Raw genomic sequence first — 23,464 nt, forward strand, 5'->3', positions numbered from 1 at the left:
CTGGCAGCAATATCCTTACCTGTGAAGCCCTTTCTGTGCAAAGCAATGATGACTGCACGTGTTTCCTTGCAGGTAACCATGGTTGACAGAGGATTTAGTAGAGACAGTAGATTTATTTATCTGTTATTTTACCAGATAAGTTGACTGAGAACACGTTCTCATTTGGGGAATAGTTACAGGGGAGAGGGGGATTAATGAGCCAATTGTAACGGATGAACAATGATTCTAAGCACCACCCTCCTTTTGACACTTCCAGTCTGTTTTTTGAACTCAATCAGCATGACAGAGTGATCTCCAACCTTGTCCTCGTCAACACTCACACCTGTGTTAACGAGAGAATCCCTGACATGTCAGCTGGTCCTTTTGTGGCAGGGCTGAAATGCAGTGGAAATGTTTTTGGGGATTCAGTTCATTTGCATGGCAAAGAGGGACTTTGCAATTAATTGCAATTCATCTGATCACTCTGAACATTCTGGAGTATATGGAAATTGCCATCATACAAACTGAGGCAGCAGACTTTGAAAATTAATATTTGTCATTCTCAACTTTTGGCCACAACTGTACAGTGCGAAGTTAAATGCAATTTGTTGTATTGAGTAGAAGTGTGAATATCAGTGACAGGTTTTAGCACATGACATAACATTTAGAAAACTACAACGAGCGTCGGGGGGGATGGGTGAACAGTTAATTAGGCCACCCTGAATTTTTTTCCACTGTGGTATTGCAATAAAAATCAACATCAAATTTGATTTGTCACTTACACATGGTTAGTAGATGTTAATGCGAGTGTAGCGAAATGCTTGTGCTTCTAGTTCTGACTATGCAGTAATAACCAACGAGTAATCTAACCTAACAATTCCACAACTACTACCTTATACACACAGGTGTAAAGGGATAAATAATATGTATATGAATGAGTGATGGTACAGAATGGCACAGGCAAGATGCAGTAGATGGTATCGATTTACAGTATACATATGAGATGAGTAATGTAGGGTATGTAAACATTATATTAAGTAGCATTGTTTAAAGTGGCTAGTGATACATTTTTTTACATCAATTTCCATCCATTTCCATTATTAAAGTGGCTGGAGTTGAGTCAGTGTGTTGGCAGCAGCCACTCAATGTTAGTGGTGGCTGTTTAACAGTCTGATGGCCTTGAGATAGAAGCTGTTTTTCAGTCTCTCGGTCCCTGCTTTGATGCACCTGCACTGACCTTGCCTTCTGGATGATAGCGGGGTGAATAGGCAGTGGCTCGGGTGGTTGTTGTCCTTGATGATCTTTGTGGCCTTCCCGTGACATCGGGTGGTGTCCTGGAGGGCAGGTAGTTTGCCCCCGGCGATGCGTTGTGCAGACCTCACTACCCTCTGGAGAGCCTTACGGTTGTGGGCGGAGCAGTTGCCGTACCAGGCGGTGATACAGCCCGACAGGATGCTCTCGGTTTTGCATCTGTAGAAGTTTGTGTGTTTTTGGTGACAAGCCGAATTTCTTCAGCCTCCTGAGGTTGATGAGGCGCTGCTGCGCCTTCTTCACCACGCTGTCTGTGTGGGTGGACCAATTCAGTTAGTCCGTGATGTGTACGCCGAGGAACTTAACTTACTACCCTCTCCACTACTGTCCCATCGACGTGGATAGGGGGGTGCTCCCTCTGCTGTTTCCTGAAGTCCACAATCCTCTCCTTTTTGTTTTGTTGACACCAATAGCACCAATATTACTTGTTGTCATGATGCTTGGCCTGGTATCGTTAGTAAAATGATGGTATCGTGACAACACTAATGCACACATTACTTCACACAATAACACCATAGTGCCCTCAAAGCTCATCACTAAGCTAAGGACCCTGGGACTAAACACCTCCCTCTGAAACTGGACCCTGGACTTCCTGACGGGCCGCCCCCAGGTGGTAAGGGTAGGTAACAACACATCAGCCACGCTGATCCACAGCACGACGGCCCTTCCTGTACTCCCAGTTCACTTATGACTGAATGACTCCACCATCATTAAGTTTGCAGATGACACAACAGTGGTAGGCCTGATCACCGACAACGATGTGACCGCCTATAAGGAGGAGGTCAGAGACCTGGCCATGTGGCGCCAGGATAACAACCTCTCCCTCAACATGGTCAAGACAAAGGAAGATGATTGTGGACCACAGGGAAAGGAGGAATGAGCACACCCCCATTCTCAACGACGGGGCTGTAGTGGAGCAGGTTGAGAGCATCACCAACAAACTATCATGTCCAAACACACCAAGACAGTCGTGAAGAGGGCCTGACGAAGCCTATTTCTCCTCGGGAGACTGCAAAGGTTTGGCATGGGTCCTCAGAAAGTTCTACAGCTACGCCATTGAGAGCATCCTGACTGGTTACATCACTACCTGGTATGGCAACTGCTCGGCCTCCGACCGCAAGGCTCTACAGAGGGTAGTGCGTACGGTAGTGCGTAGTGTCCTGTCATCCAGGATCTCTACACCAGGCGGTGTCAGAGGAAGGCCCTAAAAGTTGTCAGACTCCAGCCACCCTAGTCATAGACTGTTCTCTGCTACCACATCGATGGCAAGCGGAACCGGAGTGCTTAGTCTAGGTACAAAAAGGCTTCTACTCCCAAGCCATGAGACTCCTGAACAGCTAATCAAATGGTTTCCCATTTGACTATTTGCGTTCCCCCCCCCCCCCCTTTACATTGTTGCTACGCTGTTTATTATCTATGCATAGTCACTAACTCTACCTACGTGTACATATTTCCTCGATTACCTCGACAAACCTGTGCCCCCTTCACATTGACTCTGTACTGGTAGCCCCTGTATATAGCCTCGCTATTGTTATTTTACTGCTGCTCTTGAATTATTTATTTGCATTTTTTAATTTATTCTTTTTTTTTTAAACTTATTTTTCTAAACTGCAATGTTAAGGGCTTGTAAGCATTCACTAAGGTCTACACACCTGTTGTATTCAGTGCATGTGTCAAATAAAATTAGATTTATGTTAGTGTGGACATTGGGATCCATACTATTTAAATTGACCAGTCAAGGCCACAGGTTTCAGTGGAATCACTACTCTCTCTTTACAATGCAGTGTTTGTTTCTTTTTCAAAGGAAATGTTGAATAAACAGCTAAGCCTGTAATATTTCACCTGATTATTGCTGGTAATACAGTGATCAGGATTGACCACAAGAGGGAGACGAGTGTCATTGGTGATACTCATTGGTCCTGTGGCAAGAGTCACAGCAATCATCGACTAATAGCAAATGTGAATAGAGGAGCAAATACAGAAGTTTGTACTTTCCTCATAAATTGAGGTTAGCCTAGTGCTGGTGTGGTTGCACCTGACTACTACAGTGTAGTTCATTAACAGGACTTTCTACTTAAATGTTGTGCAATAACGTTGATCCAGATAGCTCACACGCTGGTACCACAGACTGCCTGTCAGTCTCATCTGCATAATCTCTGTGATTTGATAGGCTCGGCATTATGAAGTTCCATAATAGGCCTGTTCATTCATTGGTTATCCAGTGTACCGTGTGTTAATGCAGGACTCAACTGTTTCTATCTGAAGCCGACTGAACTTGTCTGGTCAGTGAAACACTAGTGAACTTCTATTAAAATAATGAGCGCATCTCTGCAAGGTACCACAGAGGGACCCTCCCTTTCTGCCCTGGATGTGGTCTGTGTAGGGACCCTCCCTTTCTGCCCTGGATGTGGTCTGTGTAGGGACCCTCCCTTTCTGCCCTGGATGTGGTCTGTGTAGGGACCCTCCCTTTCTGCCCTGGATGTGGTCTGTGTAGGGACCCTCCCTTTCTGCCCTGGATGTGGTCTGTGTAGGGACCCTCCCTTTCTGTCCTGGATGTGGTCTGTGTAGGGACCCTCCCCTTTTTGCCCTGGATGTGGTCTGTAGAGGGACCCTCCCCTTTTTGCCCTGGATGTGGTCGGTGTAGGGACCCTCCCTTTCTGCCCTGGATGTAGTCTGTGTAGTTTTATATGACTTTCACTCCATGAAGCCAGTGTTGCTGCTGGTAGGAAGGCCATTAGCTGAGAGTCTGCTGAAGGTCAATGCACTGTGATTCTCCCATCTAGACTGTCACCTCATTCTCCTGTATTGCTTGAAGCCCATCCATATGCTGTTTGAACAGTGGGGCCCCTGGGTATAGTACAGGGAGCAGCTAGCCTGGCGCTGTGGGCAGGAGTGACACTCTGGAGTTTAAACAGGCACTCGGCAGGCAGCTCCGCTCCTCTTATTCATCCATTTATTAATCCGGTCGCTGAACAAAGACCCTCTCCTCACAGCTATGTGAGTACTCAGCAGTGACTGACTGTGAGACTACAGATCTGGGATTAGCACAAGCAGAGCTATAGTATGCTCTGACGAGAACAGGCCTGCACTGTTGACAGGACCATGTAAATAATTTTGATTGCTTTGTGTAGCCTACACTGAGTGCTGTAGGCCTATGCTGTGGCCCACTTTCCAAAATGTACCCCAGCAAGCCTGTCTCCTCCATCGTCAGGGATTTCCCGGCCCTCTAGAGAGACTACTGTTATTTGCTAGTGTGAGAATAGACCGTAATGCTGCTCCTCTCCTCTCTCTGTTTTCCTGTTCTATTGGTCTACCAGGACCTCTCGCTGGCTGGCTCTCAGCATTTGGCAGGCGTTGTGGGAACGTCATGCTGGGAAAGCCTGTTCACGCTTGTGTGGGTTATGCAGCGACGTCTGGCTTTGACTGAGTGGCAGCTATGGGTTGGGGGAGGTTGGCGAGAGGCTGTTGGGTGCTATCCTGTTAGCAGGAAGGCAGTGGGTCATGAGTAGGAGGGTGGAAGAGGTGTGAAGCTCCAGCTTGGCTCAGGGAGGGAGAAGAAGGGCCTGGAGCTGTTGCTCTGTTAGCTAGCTGGGGTGGTGTGGGGCTGGGAGTGGCAGCTGTGCATTCTGTCCTGCTCTACTGCTGCTCTCTCACTGAGACAGCCTCGGCATGCAGCCCAGACCTGCATGGGCTTAGCAGAAGGTTAGTTGGAGTTTCGTTTTAACTCTCCACGCCACCATGAGCCAGCCAGGCAGACTATTTCCTACTAATCCTGCTCTGATCTGCTCTATCTATTGCTCTCATCCTCTCGCTCCATTCTCTTGTTATCTGCCCTCTCATTCACTGATTGATTGTCTGTTTCTGTCTTTATGTCTGTAGGCTTATGTCTCTTCTTTCTGACACACTTTTCTCCATGGATAGAAGATGAAACATGTTTGTTGTGCTGCTCTGCTGGTTGGGAGGAGGTAGTGCAGTCGGTGTCTTAGCTGGCTGTAAAATGGTCAGATTAACCCTCAGGATTGGAACGGCCTTCAGTTGCTTCGGCCTGAAGAGCGAAACCTCTCGCATTCTCTCACATGCTTTCTTCTGCTCTTGCTGTATAACTTTAATTTTCTCTGTCTGTTTTACTTTCAATTGTCATGTAGTGTGCTTGTTCAGATTGTGTTAGTTTGTGGAGTGAGTGCTCAATAACATTAGAAATAACTGTTTAGGCTAAATACTGCAATGCAGATATTCCCTTTTGTCCTGTTCAGCAGCTCTTGTTTTTTCCTCTTAGTTGTATTTTTTTCTTCTGGTATTAGTATTTTCTTGTATCAGTTATTTTAAGCCTAACCGTTCCATTCTGTTTCAGACAGGAAATCAAGCTCATGACCCGTATTTTTATTTCAGGTGAATTGGCCTGGATCAGCAAGGCTTTCTAGTCTTTTTGTTTTTAAAACTACCTGTTTTTGACTTTGTATTAGTACATTTTTACCCACTTATACTAGTGTTTATTCACACATTGATTCCATGCACATTTATTGGAAAAATGTACCTGTCCAAAGGCCTGTTTCAAGAAAAAATGGAACACTAGTTACTACCTTCTGATTTATGTGCCTGTGTCGATGCTTGTTGGTCATGTCTCTGTGTGGACTGTAGTTCATCCCTAACCTGCTTTTCCCCTGACCCCTAGAGAGAAGACACAGCTCGGCCAGCATGCCCCCCTCCACCTCGGCCCCCTCGTCAGCCTTCTCCCTGTCTGCTCTGTCTCGGAGTAGGGGCAGTGGGGCGGGGGCCGGGGGTGTCAGTGGAGGGGCCATGGGCCGCTCCTCCAGTGGGACCAGCGCCGTGTCCAACTCCAAAATCCTCAAACCAGCCAAAGAGAAGCTGCCAGGCATCCAGCAGAGACCTCACTTCCCTCCCTTCAGGGAGCTCAATGACAAAATGTAAGCCATGCCTAACCTAGCTTCTGAATCATTAGCTTTTATTATTTTTTTCATAAGTTCATTTTTATTTAACTCGGCAGTCTGTGAGGAACAAGTTCTTATTTACAATGACAGCCTACCCCGGCCAAACCCGGATGACACTGGGCCAATTGTGCGCCGCCCTATGGGACTCTCAATCACGGCCGGATGTGATACAGCCTGGATTCAAACCAGGGACTGTAGTGACGCCTCTTGCACTGAGATGCAGGGCCTTAGACAGCTGCGCCACTCGGAAGCCCATGCTGAACCCAAGAAAAACGTGTTGTCATGTTGAACTTCATCCCCCCCCCGCCTCTGATAGCCCTGCTTTGTTTACTTCTCTCCCTTCAAGTCCTCCTCTCCCTGCTCCTAAGAAGTCTAGCTCTGACTGACATCTCCCCATACTACCCTCTATCTGAATGAGCCCCTTAAAGAGTGTTAAAAAGAGATCTTTTATCAAACTCCATTTGCAACCACTCAAAACATGTTGGCTTCTACTTGGGGATTTAAACACATTTCAAACTCTACCTAAACCTGTTCTGTTGAAATGAAATGATTTCTCTGAGATCTTTGCTTTGCTGCTATAGATAAATTAACTCTCTCCTCCTGCCATCCTTCACTTTGTCATCCATCTGTCCATCTCTCTCTTCCAGCCTGACCCCTGCGGTCAAAGTGGAGAAGATGCGTCTGAAGGTGGATGTGTGGGCCAAGCTGGTGCAGGCTCCCTTGGCCGCCACGACATCGTCCTCCTCCAGCAGCACTGTGAGCTCCTCATCACCCCTGAAGCCAGGCCTTAACTGTCCCTCCATACCAAAGGCTCCCTTGCTGGCCCCTGGCCAGATCCCCAATGGCAAGGGCCACATCTCCCTCTCTGCCCTGGACAAGAAGCAGGACAACAGTGCCAGTAACAGACAACACCTCCACAAGAGACTGTCAGGTGAGAGGAGATAAGGGATTGTCTGTAATATGGTTTGTTGCAATATATTTAGAACCTCAGTCATTTATCCAAGTACTGACATGTCATTGCCAAACAGTAAAATATCTGCTGATTTTATCCCAGAAATGCCACTAACTGAATACTGTTTTTCTGCTACCGCTCTCTTCCTTTCTCCTTTTCTTGTTCGCGCTCTCTTCCTTTCTTGTTCTCTCGCTCCTGTTCTCTCTTCCATCAGAACGTGAGTTTAATCCAGATATCCACTGTGGGGTCCTGGATATGACCGCTCGGAAGCCATGCACACGATCCCTAACATGCAAGGTACCAAGCCCTCTCTTCTGCCCCCCTTCTCTCTGTTCTGTTTGGTTAGGAAATATTCATTGTCACATTTCCTAGGTCTTTCAGCAACCTCCAGACTGAGTGCAGCTCATCCTGACCTAACATACCCTTTGGCCTTCTTCCTCCCTCAGACACATTCCCTAAGCCAGCGGAGGGCAGTGCTGGGCCGGAGGAAGCGCTTTGACACACTGTTGACTGAGCACAAGAGCAAAGCCCGGGAACGGGAGCTGCAGCACACCCACCCCCAGCAGATCCCCCCTCTCAGGGACCCCCACCCCTCACCCTCCCGGCTCGCCCCCACCACGACGCCCACCAGGTCGCCCAAGGCAACGGAGCCGCCGACGCCGCCACCAAGCCTTTGGTGCTCGGCAAACCCAAACCTCAAAATCCTGGTCTTCCACGGTGAGTCACTCCATGTACTCTTTCTGGGTACCCAACATCCAACAAATACTTATTACAATGTGGTACAGCCAGTACCTGCATCCCTGATGTGTGTTCGTAAATCACTGTTTCCTCTGCTCTAAGACTGAACAGCAGTATCTCTCAAGGAGGTGGCGGTTTCCTGGAAGACCCCTCGTTGGTCCACGAGTCGCCCCACCACTCCACACCCGCCCCCGACGGAGTCTCCTGCCTATCCAGTGACGAGGGGGAGAACGAGGAAAGGGAGGAAGGCACAGACAAACTGGACTGTCACTATTCAGGTTACCAACCACGGCCGGCAGCTGTAAGTCACTTTATATTTAACTCTTACAGGAATATGCTCTACATTTATTGAGCCCTTAAATTCACACCACAGAAACAATGAAACAACAGCTTAGCCAGATGCACGAAAAAAGTCTTCAACCTGTATTTACAGGCTCTATAAACAGTACCAACCTCCATTGAGTGGCAGCTTTTACCGTTCAGTGTGTGTTAACTGTTTCCCCCCTTGCTGCTCAGTACTGCACCTTTGGAAGTCGACTATTTGGGAGTAGCTGCTACTCGTTTGACCGGCGCTGGGATCGAATGCGATGTGCTCTTACTGCCATGATGGACAAGCACGTCAACACTCAGATGTGGAAGTAAGTCTGTTCATTCATTAGACCAGCGTTCCATAATACCTACCTAATCCACAAACCTATTGCAAAATCACTGAGGCAGGGAGCAATAGCGTTGCCAGTGTCATGGAAATATTCAGTCAAGAATATTTCTCAAATACTGGAGCCTGTGAGTTCAATTAGACTTTATAACAAGGTAATAAAAGCCGAGCTGGTTCATGAACCACTTTGTAATAAAGTCTAATTGAACTCACAGGCTCCGGTATTTGAGAAATATTATTGAATGAATATTTCCACGACACCGGGTGGTGAAGGGAGATCTAGGTGCTGTATGGGACACCATTAGGCTATTTATCTCTGGTCCTGGAGGGCTAGAACACTTCTGGTTTTCATACTCTCCTAATTAGGGACTGATTCAGACCTGGGACACCAGAGGGGTATACCACAAAGCAGGATCACGGACTTGGCCTGCTAATTTTGATGAACAACCATAAATAACTATTGATTTCTGGTTAATAAAGAAAGCTAAACATAGATATTTGTTTTTGGTTGTTGAGTCAATAAGACCTTGCCCATTTCAAGCTTAACTTTTATTTGTTTAAAAGATATTTCAGAACATTTAGGCAAGTTAGCTGACATTGATCCTGCTTTGTATTATATCCCGTGTCTCTCTAGGACTGTCCTGTGCTGACTCATCTCTATGTGTACCTATACCTAGGATAGGATAAAGTAATCCTTCTCACCCCCCCCCCCTTAAATGATTTAGATGCACTATTGTAAAGTGGCTGTTCCACTGGATGTCATAAGGTGAATTCACCAATTTGTAAGTCGCTCTGGATAAGAGCGTCTGCCAAATGACTTAAATGTAAATGTGTAAAGCAGTTTCAGTTTCTATCCAGGACTGTCCTGTGCTGACTCATCTCTATGTGTAAAGCAGTTTCAGTTTCTATCCAGGACTGTCCTGTGCTGACTCATCTCTATGTGTAAAGCAGTTTCAGTTTCTATCCAGGACTGTCCTGTGCTGACTCATCTCTATGTGTAAAGCAGTTTCTATCCAGGACTGTCCTGTGCTGATCCAGGACTGTCCTGTGCTGACTCATCTCTATGTGTAAAGCAGTTTCTATCCAGGACTGTCCTGTGCTGACTCATCTCTATGTGTAAAGCAGTTTCTATCCAGGACTGTCCTGTGCTGACTCATCTCTATGTGTAAAGCAGTTTCTATCCAGGACTGTCCTGTGCCAGTTTCTATCCAGGACTGTCCTGTGCTGACTCATCTCTATGTGTAAAGCAGTTTCTATCCAGGACTGTCCTGTGCTGACTCATCTCAGTTTCTATCCAGGACTGTCCTGTGCTGACTCATTTCTCTGTGTAAAGCAGTTTCTATCCAGGACTGTCCTGTGCTGACTCCTCTCTGTAAAGCAGTTCCAGTTTCTATCCAGGACTGTCCTGTGCTGACTCATCTCTATGTGTAAAGCAGTTTCTATCCAGGACTGTCCTGTGCTGACTCATCTCTATGTGTAAAGCAGTTTCAGTTTCTATCCAGGACTGTCCTGTGCTGACTCATCTCTCAGTTTCTATCCAGTGTAAAAAGCAGTTTCTATCCAGGACTGTCCTGTGCTGTGTAAAGCAGTTTCTATCCAGGACTGTCTGTGTAAAGCAGTTTCTATCCAGGACTGTCCTGTGCTGACTCATCTCTATGTGTAAAGCAGTTTCTATCCAGGACTGTCCTGTGCTGACTCATCTCTATGTGTAAAGCAGTTTCATCTCTATGTGTAAAGCAGTTTCTATCCAGGACTGTCCTGTGCTGACTCATCTCTATGTGTAAAGCAGTTTCTATCCAGGACTGTCCTGTGCTGACTCATCTCTATGTGTAAAGCAGTTTCTATCCAGGACTGTCCTGTGCTGACTCATCTCTATGTGTAAAGCAGTTTCTATCCAGGACTGTCCTGTGCTGACTCATCTCTATGTGTAAAGCAGTTTCTATCCAGGACTGTCCTGTGCTGACTCCTCTCTGTGTAAAGCAGTTCCAGTTTCTATCCAGGACTGTCCTGTGCTGACTCATCTCTATGTGTAAAGCAGTTTCTATCCAGGACTGTCCTGTGCTGACTCCTCTCTGTGTAAAGCAGTTTCTATCCAGGACTGTCCTGTGCTGACTCCTCTGTGTAAAGCAGTTTCTATCCAGGACTGTCCTGTGCTGACTCCTCTATGTGTAAAGCAGTTTCTATCCAGGACTGTCCTGTGCTGACTCCTCTATGTGTAAAGCAGTTTCTATCCAGGACTGTCCTGTGCTGACTCATCTCTATGTGTAAAGCAGTTTCTATCCAGGACTGTCTGATGTGTAAAGCTTTCTATCCAGGACTGTCCTGTGCTGACTCCTCTCTATGTGTAAAGCAGTTTCTATCCAGGACTGTCCTGTGCTGACTCATCTCTATGTGTAAAGCAGTTTCTATCCAGGACTGTCCTGTGCTGACTCATCTCTATGTGTAAAGCAGTTTCTATCCAGGACTGTCCTGTGCTGACTCCTCTCTGTGTAAAGCAGTTTCTATCCAGGACTGTCCTGTGCTGACTCATCTCTCTGTAAAGCAGTTCCAGTTTCTATCCAGGACTGTCCTGTGCTGACTCATCTCTCTGTATAAAGCAGTTTCTATCCAGGACTGTCCTGTGCTGACTCATCTCTATGTGTAAAGCAGTTTCTATCCAGGACTGTCCTGTGCTGACTCCTCTCTATGTGTAAAGCAGTTTCTATCCAGGACTGTCCTGTGCTGACTCATCTCTATGTGTAAAGCAGTTTCTATCCAGGACTGTCCTGTGCTGACTCATCTCTATGTCTATCCAGGACTGTCCTGTGCTGACTCCTCTATGTGTAAAGCAGTTTCTATCCAGGACTGTCCTGTGCTGACTCCTCTTTCTATCCAGGACTGTAAAGTTCAGTTTCTATCCAGGACTGTCCTGTGCTGACTCCTCTCTATGTGTAAAGCAGTTCCAGTTTCTATCCAGGACTGTCCTGTGCTGACTCATCTCTATGTGTAAAGCAGTTTCTATCCAGGACTGTCCTGTGCTGACTCATCTCTATGTGTAAAGCAGTTTCTATCCAGGACTGTCCTGTGCTGACTCATCTCTCTGTGTAAAGCAGTTTCTATCCAGGACTGTCCTGTGCTGACTCATCTCTCTGTGTAAAGCAGTTCCAGTTTCTATCCAGGACTGTCCTGTGCTGACTCCTCTATGTTTCTATCCAGGACTGTCCTGTGCTGACTCCTCTCTATGTGTAAAGCAGTTTCTATCCAGGACTGTCCTGTGCTGACTCCTCTCTGTGTAAAGCAGTTCCAGTTTCTATCCAGGACTGTCCTGTGCTGACTCATCTATGTGTAAAGCAGTTCCAGTTTCTATCCAGGACTGTCCTGTGCTGACTCCTCTCTGTGTAAAGCAGTTCCAGTTTCTATCCAGGACTGTCCTGTGCTGACTCCTCTCTGTGTAAAGCAGTTTCTATCCAGGACTGTCCTGTGCTGACTCCTCTCTGTGTAAAGCAGTTCCAGGACTTTCTATCCAGGACTGTGCTGACTCCTCTCTATGTTCCAGTTTCTGGACTGTCCTCTGACTCTCTCTATGTGTAAAGCAGTTCCAGTTTCTATCCAGGACTGTCCTGTGCTGACTCCTCTCTGTGTAAAGCAGGACTGTCCTGTGCTGACTCCAGGACTGTCCTGTGCTGACTCCTCTCTGTGTAAAGCAGTTCCAGTTTCTATCCAGGACTGTCCTGTGCTGACTCCTCTCTATGTGTAAAGCAGTTCCAGTTTCTATCCAGGACTGTCCTGTGCTGACTCCTCTCTATGTGTAAAGCAGTTTCTATCCAGGACTGTCCTGTGCTGACTTCTCTCTATGTGTAAATGTTACTGATGGGAATCTCTCAGTTCCAGTTTCTATCCAGGACTGTCCTGTTTGTGTTTCCAGTTTCTTTCCAGGAAATGTGTAAATGTTACTGATGTGAATGCTCATTGTGGCCTGTTTGTGTTATAGGAAAATCCCTTTGGCCTTGGAGAATTCCTCTTCTGCGTCGGCCCACAGGACAAGCACAAACTCCCTGTCCTCATCCCACGGTAGCACACCTGCCTCAGGCTTCCTCAGCCCCTCTGCGCCCCCGCCGCCCCCCTACACCCAGTCTTACGACAGCAAGTCTGTGCTCTCGTACGGGACCACCTTAAACGCTCGTGCCTCCCAGGGCACGGCCGACCACCCTGCCTACAGTGCAACACAGGCCAGACAAGTGTCTTCGTCGCCCCAGATGCCTTCAGCCCACTCCTCAGTCACCACCCTGGCATCAGGACGACCGCTCAAGTCCAGATCCAGCGGCAAGTCCTTCAGAACCCGGGAGTCTTCCTCCACAGCTGCCATAACCAACTCCACCAGCGGGGGCAGCACTAGCCTCAGCTCGGGGAAGAAGAAGAAGAACAGCTCCCTCACATTGTCTCACGCTACCACCTACTCCTCAGAGTCCTCCTCCAACCCCACATCTTCCTCCTTCAAGAAGAACTGCACGGTAAACAGTGGAAGCTCAGGGAGCACGTCCCACCTCGCCCCACTAGTCCCCTCATCTCACAGCGGCGTCCACAGTGTGGGACTTAATTGTGGCCCCAATGCCAGGACCAACTCCCTCAGTCTGAAGGCAGAGCCCTCGGGGCCAGCTGGGGTGTCGGGGCCTGGGGTCAGAGGCCCCCCCTCGGGTAGCCCGGCCGAGTCCATCAAAAGGATGAGTGTGGTGATGAACAGCAGTGACTCCACCCTCTCCTTGGGGCCTTTTGTCCACCAGGCCTCAGAGCACCACAGCAGGTTCAGCCATGCCCACACTGACGGCCGCCTGGAGGGGAAGAAACGCAAGGGCTCCCCCGCTGCCAGCTCTGTCAACAGTGGAGGTGGACCGGGCAGGCCCAAAGTGGCCAAGTCTCCAGCAATCAACAACATCCACGGCAAACATGGACGCACAATCCCAGGAGGCCCAGGGCTCCCCAACAACTCCCTCATCCATCAGGTGGGTTGGACCCCTACAGCCTCACACACTGGCTGCTAACGCTTCCTATCATCAACCAGTCAATCTCTTTATCTGTTGGGAAATTTACTGTGCAGTTATGACTTATCTGGCTTCAACATATGTACATATATTGACGTTAGACAAAACACAAACTAAAAATCTCATCATTTAAAAACCCTGCCACTCTCTCTCTCCCCTCAGCCAAAGGCCCGCCCCTGACAGCAGTGGCTGTGTCCTCTGTATGGAACTGAGGGGCGGATGAGAAGGGGGCAACCTGTACACTGCTCTGGACTGCACGAGGCCTTCTAATGCCTTACTCTCAGCTTCCCATGATCCTCAGGGTGGAGGTGATCTGGACAACCCTGTGATGTCGTCTATAGTGGAACTATTTCTCCTAAAGCCATGTGGAGGTGGCAGGCGTTAGCACCTGGGGTGGGTCTCACCTGTCCCCCTGTCAGTCAGTGTTGTCCTGAGGTAGGTCTTCCTATGGGGAGGAGAGGAGGGAGTTGCAGCCTTCCTGCCCTTTGACCTCCATGTTGAAGTTCCAGAGGTATGGAGGGAGGGTGAAGGGCTGGCACAACAGCCATGCCACCGCCCACCCACTATCATGATGCAGAGCCACTGGGAGTGACTGGAGAGCCAACAAGCCGCAATCTGTTGGTATCTGACGATCTCTTCCGTGTGTGTGTGTGTGTGTGTGTGTGTGTGTGTGAGAGTGTTTGACTTTGTCACGTCAGATTCTACTGGAAATTCAAACTTACACCTGCAGGCCTGAACTCAGAAGCCTTGAATGGAGAGGGCAGGAAGACAAACTGTCACTTACATAACTTCAATCACGTTGTTTTTATCTCTCCACTACATTTTGTTGGTTGGTTTGAATCATTGTGGCGTGTGTGTGTTGATACCGCCATGTTATGTACAGTAGCCAGTGATGAATGACATGAGCAGATCCAGTCAATTCTATGAGTTTCATACATGACCCAAACAATTATGCAAGTGTTACTTTTTTATGTTATCATGTTTTCACTGAATTTAACTACATCAGATTGGGGGGGGGGGGGGTCAATTGTGCATATGTGAAAAAGGATGCCTGATGTGACAATTTGATTGAATGGTCGTGAAAGAGGCACTAATGCTCACGAAAGACCAGCTGAGTGCTTGGGACTACAAGGTTCTAGCTGAAAAAAGATGATTCTGAGATAATTAGCTTTAAAGTTAAGCCGTTTTTATATTGTATTCTTTTGAAATTAACAACATGAATTGTGTTTGAGTACTATATAGGTAGGGAACGTTGAACAGAATAAGGCTGTCAATAACTACATTTGAACAAAAATGCAGATTTACCTTCGTCCCAAGCTTGAAGTTGTAATTCCTACAATATTAACATTTTACTAATGAACAGCCACAGTAGACCTAGCCCTAACTGTGAACAGCACTAAACAAATACAGACCCACTACTTGCGTTAGGACATTTAAGTTGTGCTTATTTGCCCCAAAAGCTAGCCAAAGGCAGCCGTCTGTTTCTCCCACCATAGTCTGTAACCACTATCCCAGCTATGGCTATTGTTTCCATTCCGGTACCTTTAGTAATGTCACAATACTGTGTTTGTGAGTAGAGGGGTTTGTAATGATTGACATCAAACTTGTAAGTCTTTCATCAAGCATGAAGTCTTAAACTGGCAATACTTCCCTCTGTCTGAGATGAGTAAGTTGTGGTTTTTGGAGGGTGTGAGATTCATGGAGATGGCTTCAGAGTAAATTACTACTTTTTTGTAACCCCTGTAAATTTCATAAACTCCACTGATGTCAGGCAGCAGAGAAGTTGAGTGTTTTGTATCTTACTTTAGCTTTTTCTTGTATGTATTGAACAAACTTCGAAGTATCCCTATTTCAGAATACATATTTTGTTAACGAATTGTACATATTGAAATATGTATTTTTGCACAGGCATTTTCTTATACAAAATGTTTTGGTACAATTGAGATTATTTATTTAGTAATTGAAATAACACATTTAAGAACTTAACTTATTTGAAGTGGTTCACTGCCAAGTCTAACGCAATAGGCCTATAACTAGAGGTTGAAGCAGCTCATGAATCATGTACTGGGATCCTTTAAAAGGTGAAGTGTTTCCACTGTAGCATGTGTTTGTGTGATAGACAATATGTTTTGTTTGAACTCTAAGGTCTCACTTGTGCTTTTTACTATTTTCAAGTTGCCTCAATCAAAAAGTGATAATTTTGTGACCCAAATAGCCTGATTCTGAAATGCCCCGCAGGTTGAAAGCTGTGCCAGTTGTCTAAGCGATTTCTATGGATTCACTCAACTAATTTGGCTGCATTCGTGTTTACACCGGCAGCCCAATTCTGATTAGATTTTTCTCCAATAATTGGTCTTTTGACCAATAACACAACTTTTTCAGAGCTGATGTAGTCAAAAGACCAATTAGTGAAAAGAATTGGGCTGCCTGTGTAAACACGACCGCTGTAGACTTTAACATTTCATCATTGACACTTTCCTTTTAAGGCTGAAGGGACTTAATCATGATAAACACTTCAAACAGTGCAACTGCTTGCATCATTGTTGCCAAACATAATTTGAAACTCAGCATTAAGAAAATTTAGTTTTCAGCGTTTCAAAATGCTGAAATTAAGAAAGTGCCTGAATTTGTTTCACACTGAGGACAGTTTGTTTTACCTTACTTGAATGTTCAGTGTTTTAGGAGCTTGCTTTTAAAATCTGCCTATGAACCCTAAATGTGGTGTAAACAATGAGGCTTGTCAGTGAGCTGGTATGAAACCTTGGTGTTAACTCTTTTCTTTTGATTTATGTTTTCCAGATGAGGTGCAGACCAGGGGGTGTTGAAGCTTCCTGGTCAATTATGAATTGCTTGTAGCAGGTTCAGTAAAGTGTTTTGTTTACCCTCAACCTCCACTGAAAACGCTAACCTTGTTTTCATGTGATGGAAACTTTGCAAAGATGTTTTTATCAAGTACCACAGACTTGGAATGTGAAAGTGAAACACAGCTTGCGGGAGGAAAATATCCTCAGTAAGAGCGTGCAGTTTTTGTATACATTATCAGAATCATTTGATCAGCTGGACTTGTATTGGCTGCTATGTAATTCATGAACAAACATGGTAGGTTAGATTTACTTAATATTTAAAGAAGATTGTATATTCTATTTGTTTTGTAACAGGTTTCTGTAAATAAATAATTTATACAGCTATTTATACAAAACTTGACTCGCTTCTTTACTGATTTTATTTGTTAACTCCAAGTCTGTATCAAAGGAAAACAAAGAAGTCACCAAAAAGAATTTTATATACACAATGAGGGTCAATTCTTGGATACTGGTACAACAGAAAAATCCAGCTCTCCCTCCCAAAGAACACAGCCATCCATTTTACATGTTGATAACTCGAGACAACTTCTGGACACGGTTGAGCAACAAGTCCCCTTTCTTGATGGTCTCCTGGTACTGCCAGTTCTTACTATCAGGTCTGGAAGATAGAAGTGGCAGAGCTCAGTGCTGTATTTTCTAATAGAAACAAATTGTTTTACATGTAGGGTACCAGTCAAGTTTGGACACCTACTCATTCAAGGGTTTGACTGTTTTTCATTGTAGAATAGTGAAGATATCAAAACTATAGAATCACACTACCAAAAAGGTAAAACCCCAAATACTTTAGATTCTTCAAAGTAGCCACACTTGGCATTCTCTTAACCAGCTTCATGAGGTAGTCACCTGGAATGCATTTCAATTAACATGTGTGCCTTTAACTTATGGCTGCAGGGGGAGTATTGAATAGCTTGGATGAAAGGTGCCCATTGTAAACGGCCAGCTCCTCAGTCTCAGTTGCTAATATATGCATATTATTATTGGATAGAAAGCACTGAAGTTTCCAAAACTGGAGAAATTCCACTTCCTGTTAATTTTTTCTGGGGGTGGCAGATTTTCAACCAAGCTCTCATTGAAATTGCAGCAAGATCTGGATTGAGTTTTCACTTCCTACGCCTTCCACTAGACGTCAACAGTTGATAGAACTTTGACTAATGTGAAGGGGGGGGTCGAAGGAGACAGGAAAGTCACCACGCACGTTCACAGGGGAAGGACCTGCGTTCCTTAAGTTGCATTAAGGAGAGGTATATCTATAATTCCATGAGTATTTCTGTTGAAATGATGTGGCTATGCAAAATCACTTGATGTTTTTGGAACTAGTGAATCTAATACGCCAATGTAAACTCAGATTTTTTTGATAAATATGAACTTTATCAAACAAAACATGCATGTAATGTGTAACATGAAGTTCTATGTGTGTCATCTGAAGATAATTCAAGGTTAGTGATTCATTTTCTCTTTCTGCTTTTTGAATGCTATATTTTGCTGGAAAATGGCTGTGCTTATTGTGGTTTGGTGGAGACCTAACAATCGTTTGTAGTGCTTTTGCTGAAAAGCATATTTGAAATCGGACACTTTGGTGGGATTAACGAGAATAGCTTTAAAATGGTATGAGACACGTACGTTTGAGGAATGTTAATTATGAGATTTGATGTTTTGAAAATAGCGTCCTACACTGACTGCCTGTTGTCAAATCGCTCCCGTTAACAGGATTGCAGCCATAAGTTAAGGAAAGAAATTCCATAAGTTAATGCATTTGTGACAAGGTAGTGATTGTATACAGGAGATAGCCCTATGGTCAATACGGATATTTCAAGTTTCTTCGAGTGCAGTCGTGAAAACCGCTGCAGAGGATAAGTTCATTAGAGTTACCAGCCCAAATAAATGTAACGGACACATTTCAACAAGAACTGTTCAGAGGAGACTGGGTGAATCAGGCCTTCATGGTCAAATTGCTGCGAGGACACCAATTATAAGAGACTTGCTTGGGCCAAGAAACACGAGCAATGGAAACCTGTCCTTTGGTCCGAGTCCAGATTTTTGGTTCCAACCTGCCGTGTCTTTGTGACCCAGAGTAGGTGAACGGATCTCTGCATGTGGTTCCCACCATGAAGCATGGAAGAGGTGCTGTGATGGTGACTGTCTGATTTATTTAGAATTCAAGGCACACTTAATTAGCATTCTGCAGCGATACACCATCTAATCTGGTTTGCGCTAAGTGGGACTATCATTGGTTTTTCAACTGTGTAAAGCATTGGAAGAGAATGCAAAGCTGTCATCAAGCCAAATGTGGCTATTTTGAAGAATCTAAAATATATTTTTGATTAACATGATTCCATTTGTTATTTCATAGTTTGTCTTAGAAGAAAATAGTAAAAATAAAAACCCTTGAATGAATAGTAATTCTTACCTGTTTGTTTCCACTATCTCGTTTACTTTGTCGATTTTGCAATGGAGGCGACCAGCAGCTATGAATCGTGAGAGTTCCCTGAGAGTGAAGAAAAAACAAATTTAAGTTATCACAGTACCTTTTCTGCATCAGTGTAATCAAGAGCACCAATTGTCTTCTGACGGGTGGCATCATTCCTATGCGACCATCAGTGTAGATAAAGTCGTCGCGCTGTCTGACGTAAGACAATGGAGCACTAATCGGCATTGTGGGTATGGAACAAGAGCTAGTGAGACTCACTGGTCAATGAACTCTGTGCTGACTCCAAAGGCCTCAGCCATGTAACCCAGGGTGAGTGAGCGGTAGGACTCCAGGAGTTGGCTGTAGGCATGGATACGCATCTCTCTCACATAGTAACGGTAATGAGGGGCAAACAGCCAGTCCTTCTTCATATCCTGCTCCACTGTGGCTGCAAAGAGGGGAAAGAGACAAACAGGTTTACAACTAAGGAATGGGGGATAGTGAAACATGCATGTCCACTCACTGTCTGCGGACATTCATTCTCGTCAGCTTTACTATTTACAGGGGTGTCTCACCCAGTGACTGGAAGAAAACAGAGTAGCGACACTCGTATAGTGAGAAGAGGTACTGGCGGACAGCAGGGAGACTGTGCAGCACCTCCAGAATCTCTGCTCCCTTTATCACCTGAAAGAGAACAGTCAACAGGATAAAGTCATGACAGAACTGAATCTGCCAGTTGTATAAAACATTTATCCTTATCAAAACAAGTTTAAATATACCTGTTCTGACATGTAGAAAGTATTGTATAAACATTCAGGTTTTCTGCAACCATACTTGTCTTATTGTCTGTCAGGGTAAGTACGAAGTCTACCACCTCTAGAATTATGTAACACATTGATGCCCTGTTGACAACAACCACCGTGGCTCCAGAATCTTTCTCTCCTGCTACCAACCTTTTCTCTGAGGTCGGGCCTCTTCTGGGCAATCATGCAGACGTAGACGGTGTATGTGACAAAAGTCTTGTAGTCCATGAGCTCGTAGGAGGTGAAGGTGGACACCGTGTCCAGGAAGAGCTCAGCAGCCTGTTTAAAGTCGCGGATGGCCACACAGTACAGGCCCTGGTACACCTTCAGACGGTTCCTCCTGTCCCAGTCACCCCCCTCCTCAATAAGGCTGTGCAGACACAAACAAGGAGGACATTGAAATGATGATGCTTACAAAATACGAGAATATAGAAAAACAGCAGCTTACAATAAATAGTCGATACAATGCCACGGCAGGCAAAATGTTGCTGGCTGCTATGAAATCTAAACCGTGCCAGGTAACACATGAGACTTAGAATAGTTAGGCCCTTAATGACATGTCATCATAGAATAGTGAATGCAGAGAGAAGCAGTGCCTTTTAGCCAAACTACCTTTTGGCTTTCTCAGTGTTGCGCGTGATGAGGTCACTGTCCATGTAGAACAGTCCAATCCTTAGCAGGTAGAACACAATGTCTAGCCGATGTCCCAGGGCCACAGTCTTATCAAAGGTCTTCCTGAAGGCAGTCAACGCTTCCTCCTGTGGAATTACACAGCAAGAAAAACAGTTAAGATACTGGTGATGTGAAGTTGATGGGTTATTTGGTTACACCCGAGCTGACAAGGTACAAATCTGTCGTTCTGCCCCTGAACAGGCAGTTAACCCACTGTTCCTAGGCTGTCATTGAAAATAAGAATTTGTTCTTAACTGACTTGCCTAGTAAAAAAAATAATAATAAGCTAATGACCTACATGCATGGCTAAGTTAGAATGGGGTTTTCTGGGGTAGATTCTTGAGGTTTATGTGTATGTATAGCATGATACTGTGTGTATATTGTATAAGGTCCACCGTGCAACCGTGGCACTGACTGATAATATTTAACATGACTTCTGATTCTTTGGCCTCTGCTCTGAATGTAACAGCTTATGAATGCAAAAGCACCTTATTCCCAATTCTGATGAGATATTCAGCTCTAGCCATCATTGCATCTCGAATTTCACTCTCCCCGAGGTTCTTCTCAGCATCTTCCAGGACATCATCCAGACGTTTCAGCTCGTCCTCGTTGGCCTTCTTCATCTTACTCATTAGGTCTGTGTCAAGCTGCCACTTCAGGTCTTTACACAGGCTCTCGTAGTAAGGTGCCATATCTGTAACAAGACAATTCATCAGCTATCACGTTAGTGACTAGCTAGCTAACTTGACAGTTGTAACCTTTGGCAACATTCTAGCTAGCTAGCCATTTTTATTCCATATGTGTCTGGTTAGCTAGCTAGCTAACTTCATTTGAGTATCTAACTAGTTAGACTAAGTAGCAGTTTGATATGGATAGGTATATGTTTGCCCGAAGATACCGACTCTACAGTTAGGCTCGTTTACACTGAGCTGCACTGGGGTCAGTTCAGAAAACGTACCTCAATGCAGTGATGTGATATGCCACTGTACTCCAAATGTACCTTTCTCCATATTACTATCAGTATTCAATTTGATGGAGCAGTGTGGATAAAGATCAAATCTGAAGTACAGTGACATATCCCATCCCTGCATTGAGGTACGTTTTACCACCCATATCTTGCGCCGACTCCACAATGTCTTAATGTAACCAAGACTGCGTTCCAACCCCAGTGCAGCTCAGTGGAAACAAGCGTAATGGTAGGGTCGGTATCTTCTGGCAAGGTTTATGTCTGACAGTGATGCGAACGACACTGAACAAAAATAACATGCAACAATTTCACTGAGTTCCAGTCCATATACGGCAATCAGTGAATTGAAAGAAATTCATTAGGCCCCATCTATGGATTTCACAACTGGGAATACAGATCTGTTGTTCACAGATACTTTAAAACTATCTGTGACCACTATTTGCCTCATCCAATGTGACATCTCCTTCGCATAGAGTTGGTCAGGCTATTGACTGTGGCCAGTTGTCCCACTCCTCTTCAATGGCTGTGCGAAGTTAGACATTGGCGGAAACTGGAACACGCTGTCGTACAAGGCAACCCAGAACATCCCAAACACGCTCAATGGGTGGTGACATGTCTGGCAAGAAATGGGACATTTTCAGCTTCCAGGAATTGTGTACAGATCCTTCTGACATGTGACCATGCATTATCCTGCTGAAACATGATCTGATGATGGATGAATGGCACGATAATGGGCCACAGGATCTCGACACGGTATCTCTGTGCATTCAAATTTCCATTGATAAAATGAAATTGTGTTCATTGTCCGTAGCTTATGCCTGCCCATACCATAACCCGACCATGGGGTACTCTGTTCACAACGTTGACATCAGCAAACCACTTGCCCACACAACGGCATCGGTCTGGTCTCTTTGAAACTGGGATTAATCCGTGACGAGCACACTTCTCCAGCCTGCCAGTGGCCATCGAAGGTGTGCATTTGCCTAGTGAAGTCTGTTACGAAGCCAAACTGCAGTTAGTTCAAGACCCTGTTGAGGACAACAAGCATGCAAATGCACTTCCTTGAGATGGTTTCTGACAGTTTGTGAAGAAATTCTTTGGTTGTGCAAACCCAGGTTCATCAGCTGTCCGGTGGTTGGTTCCAGACGATCCCGCAGGTGAAGAAGCCGGATGTGGAAGTTCTGGGCTGGCGTGGTCTGCGGTTGTGAGGCCAGTTGGACTTACTTCCAAATTCTCTAAAGTGACGTAGGAGGGGGTTATGGTAGAGAAATTAACATAAACCAGAGCTGTTGCCAGAAAATTTTAACATTCCTGCAGTCAGCATGCCAATCGCACGCTCCCTCAAAACATGAGACATCTGTGGAAGTGTGAGAAAACAGGACATTTGCGTGGCCTTTTTTTGTCCCCAGCACAAGGTGCACCTGTGTAATGATCATGCTATTGAAATAGCTTCTTGATATGCCACAACTGTCAGGTGGGTGGATTCTTGGCAAATGAGAAATGCAATGTTGTGCACAAAATTGTAGATTCATAAATGTTGGGTATATTGAACATTTCTAGGACATTTTCAATTCATGACACCAACACTTTACATGTTGCGTTTATATGTTTGTTCAGTGTAGTGTAACTAGCTACCCGTGTCAACGCGTTAGTTAGCAAGTCTACTCGCTAGCGACAAAAATGTGTCAGGCGAGTTAGCTACCTACAGGAGCTAGCTAACGTCAGCAACTTCAACACTTTAAGATAGGAGAACACTAGCTAGCATGACTTTCTAGGCCACATTGCTATATATTTTGTTTACAACAGATAGCTAACGTTACTATTTTCGGTTTATTAGCTTGGCAGAAGCTAGTTACTTTGCCAGTACCGGTACTTTCTGGCTAACGTTAGCTACTCACCGTTTTCTTTGATTGAGTCCATGAGCTCGGTTTTTACTTTAGCATCTTGTCGGTGACCATCCATTGTGAGCAAAAATTTCAGCTGTGCTATCCTAAGATCAGGGTTTTTAGGCAGACCCTCTTCTTCCAGATTTTCCAACGGCATTTTGGCAAATATAAAATTAAAGTAATGACTTGGCTAAATATCAGATATATCTTCTCTGGGACAACAAGGGTAAGGGGGAGATATATTCGGCTAGCTAGCTAACAAT

The 23,464-nt window shown here is 45.3% G+C and overlaps 2 protein-coding genes across 2 annotated transcripts in view; one reads left to right on the forward strand and one right to left on the reverse strand.

Annotated features, from left to right (window-relative positions):
- LOC135540129 (ataxin-7-like) overlaps window positions 1-16,795 on the forward strand; it is a 42,389-nt gene extending 25,594 nt beyond the window's left edge. Inside the window, 9 exon segments of the mRNA XM_064966531.1 lie at window positions 5,963-6,215; window positions 6,887-7,170; window positions 7,406-7,488; window positions 7,638-7,803; window positions 7,806-7,908; window positions 8,032-8,230; window positions 8,446-8,567; window positions 12,555-13,563; window positions 13,765-16,795. Coding sequence (XP_064822603.1) covers window positions 5,963-6,215; window positions 6,887-7,170; window positions 7,406-7,488; window positions 7,638-7,803; window positions 7,806-7,908; window positions 8,032-8,230; window positions 8,446-8,567; window positions 12,555-13,563; window positions 13,765-13,782 — 2,237 coding nt within the window. The 3' untranslated portion in view covers window positions 13,783-16,795.
- Window positions 16,796-16,807: 12 nt separating this feature from the next.
- LOC135540131 (26S proteasome non-ATPase regulatory subunit 6-like) lies at window positions 16,808-23,462 on the reverse strand. Its single transcript, XM_064966534.1, has 8 exons — window positions 23,214-23,462; window positions 20,837-21,042; window positions 20,289-20,434; window positions 19,827-20,046; window positions 19,449-19,557; window positions 19,153-19,321; window positions 18,874-18,951; window positions 16,808-17,064 (listed from the first exon to the last, which is right to left on the reverse strand). Exons 1-8 carry the CDS (start codon window positions 23,356-23,358, stop codon window positions 16,968-16,970), a joined length of 1,170 nt encoding a protein of 389 aa, XP_064822606.1. The 5' UTR covers window positions 23,359-23,462; the 3' UTR covers window positions 16,808-16,967.
- Between the last annotated feature and the right edge of the window lie 2 nt (window positions 23,463-23,464).

The sequence above is a fragment of the Oncorhynchus masou genome, chromosome 5 (genome assembly GCF_036934945.1).
Source record: "Oncorhynchus masou masou isolate Uvic2021 chromosome 5, UVic_Omas_1.1, whole genome shotgun sequence".
In the NCBI taxonomy this organism is placed as follows: Eukaryota; Metazoa; Chordata; class Actinopteri; order Salmoniformes; family Salmonidae; genus Oncorhynchus; species Oncorhynchus masou.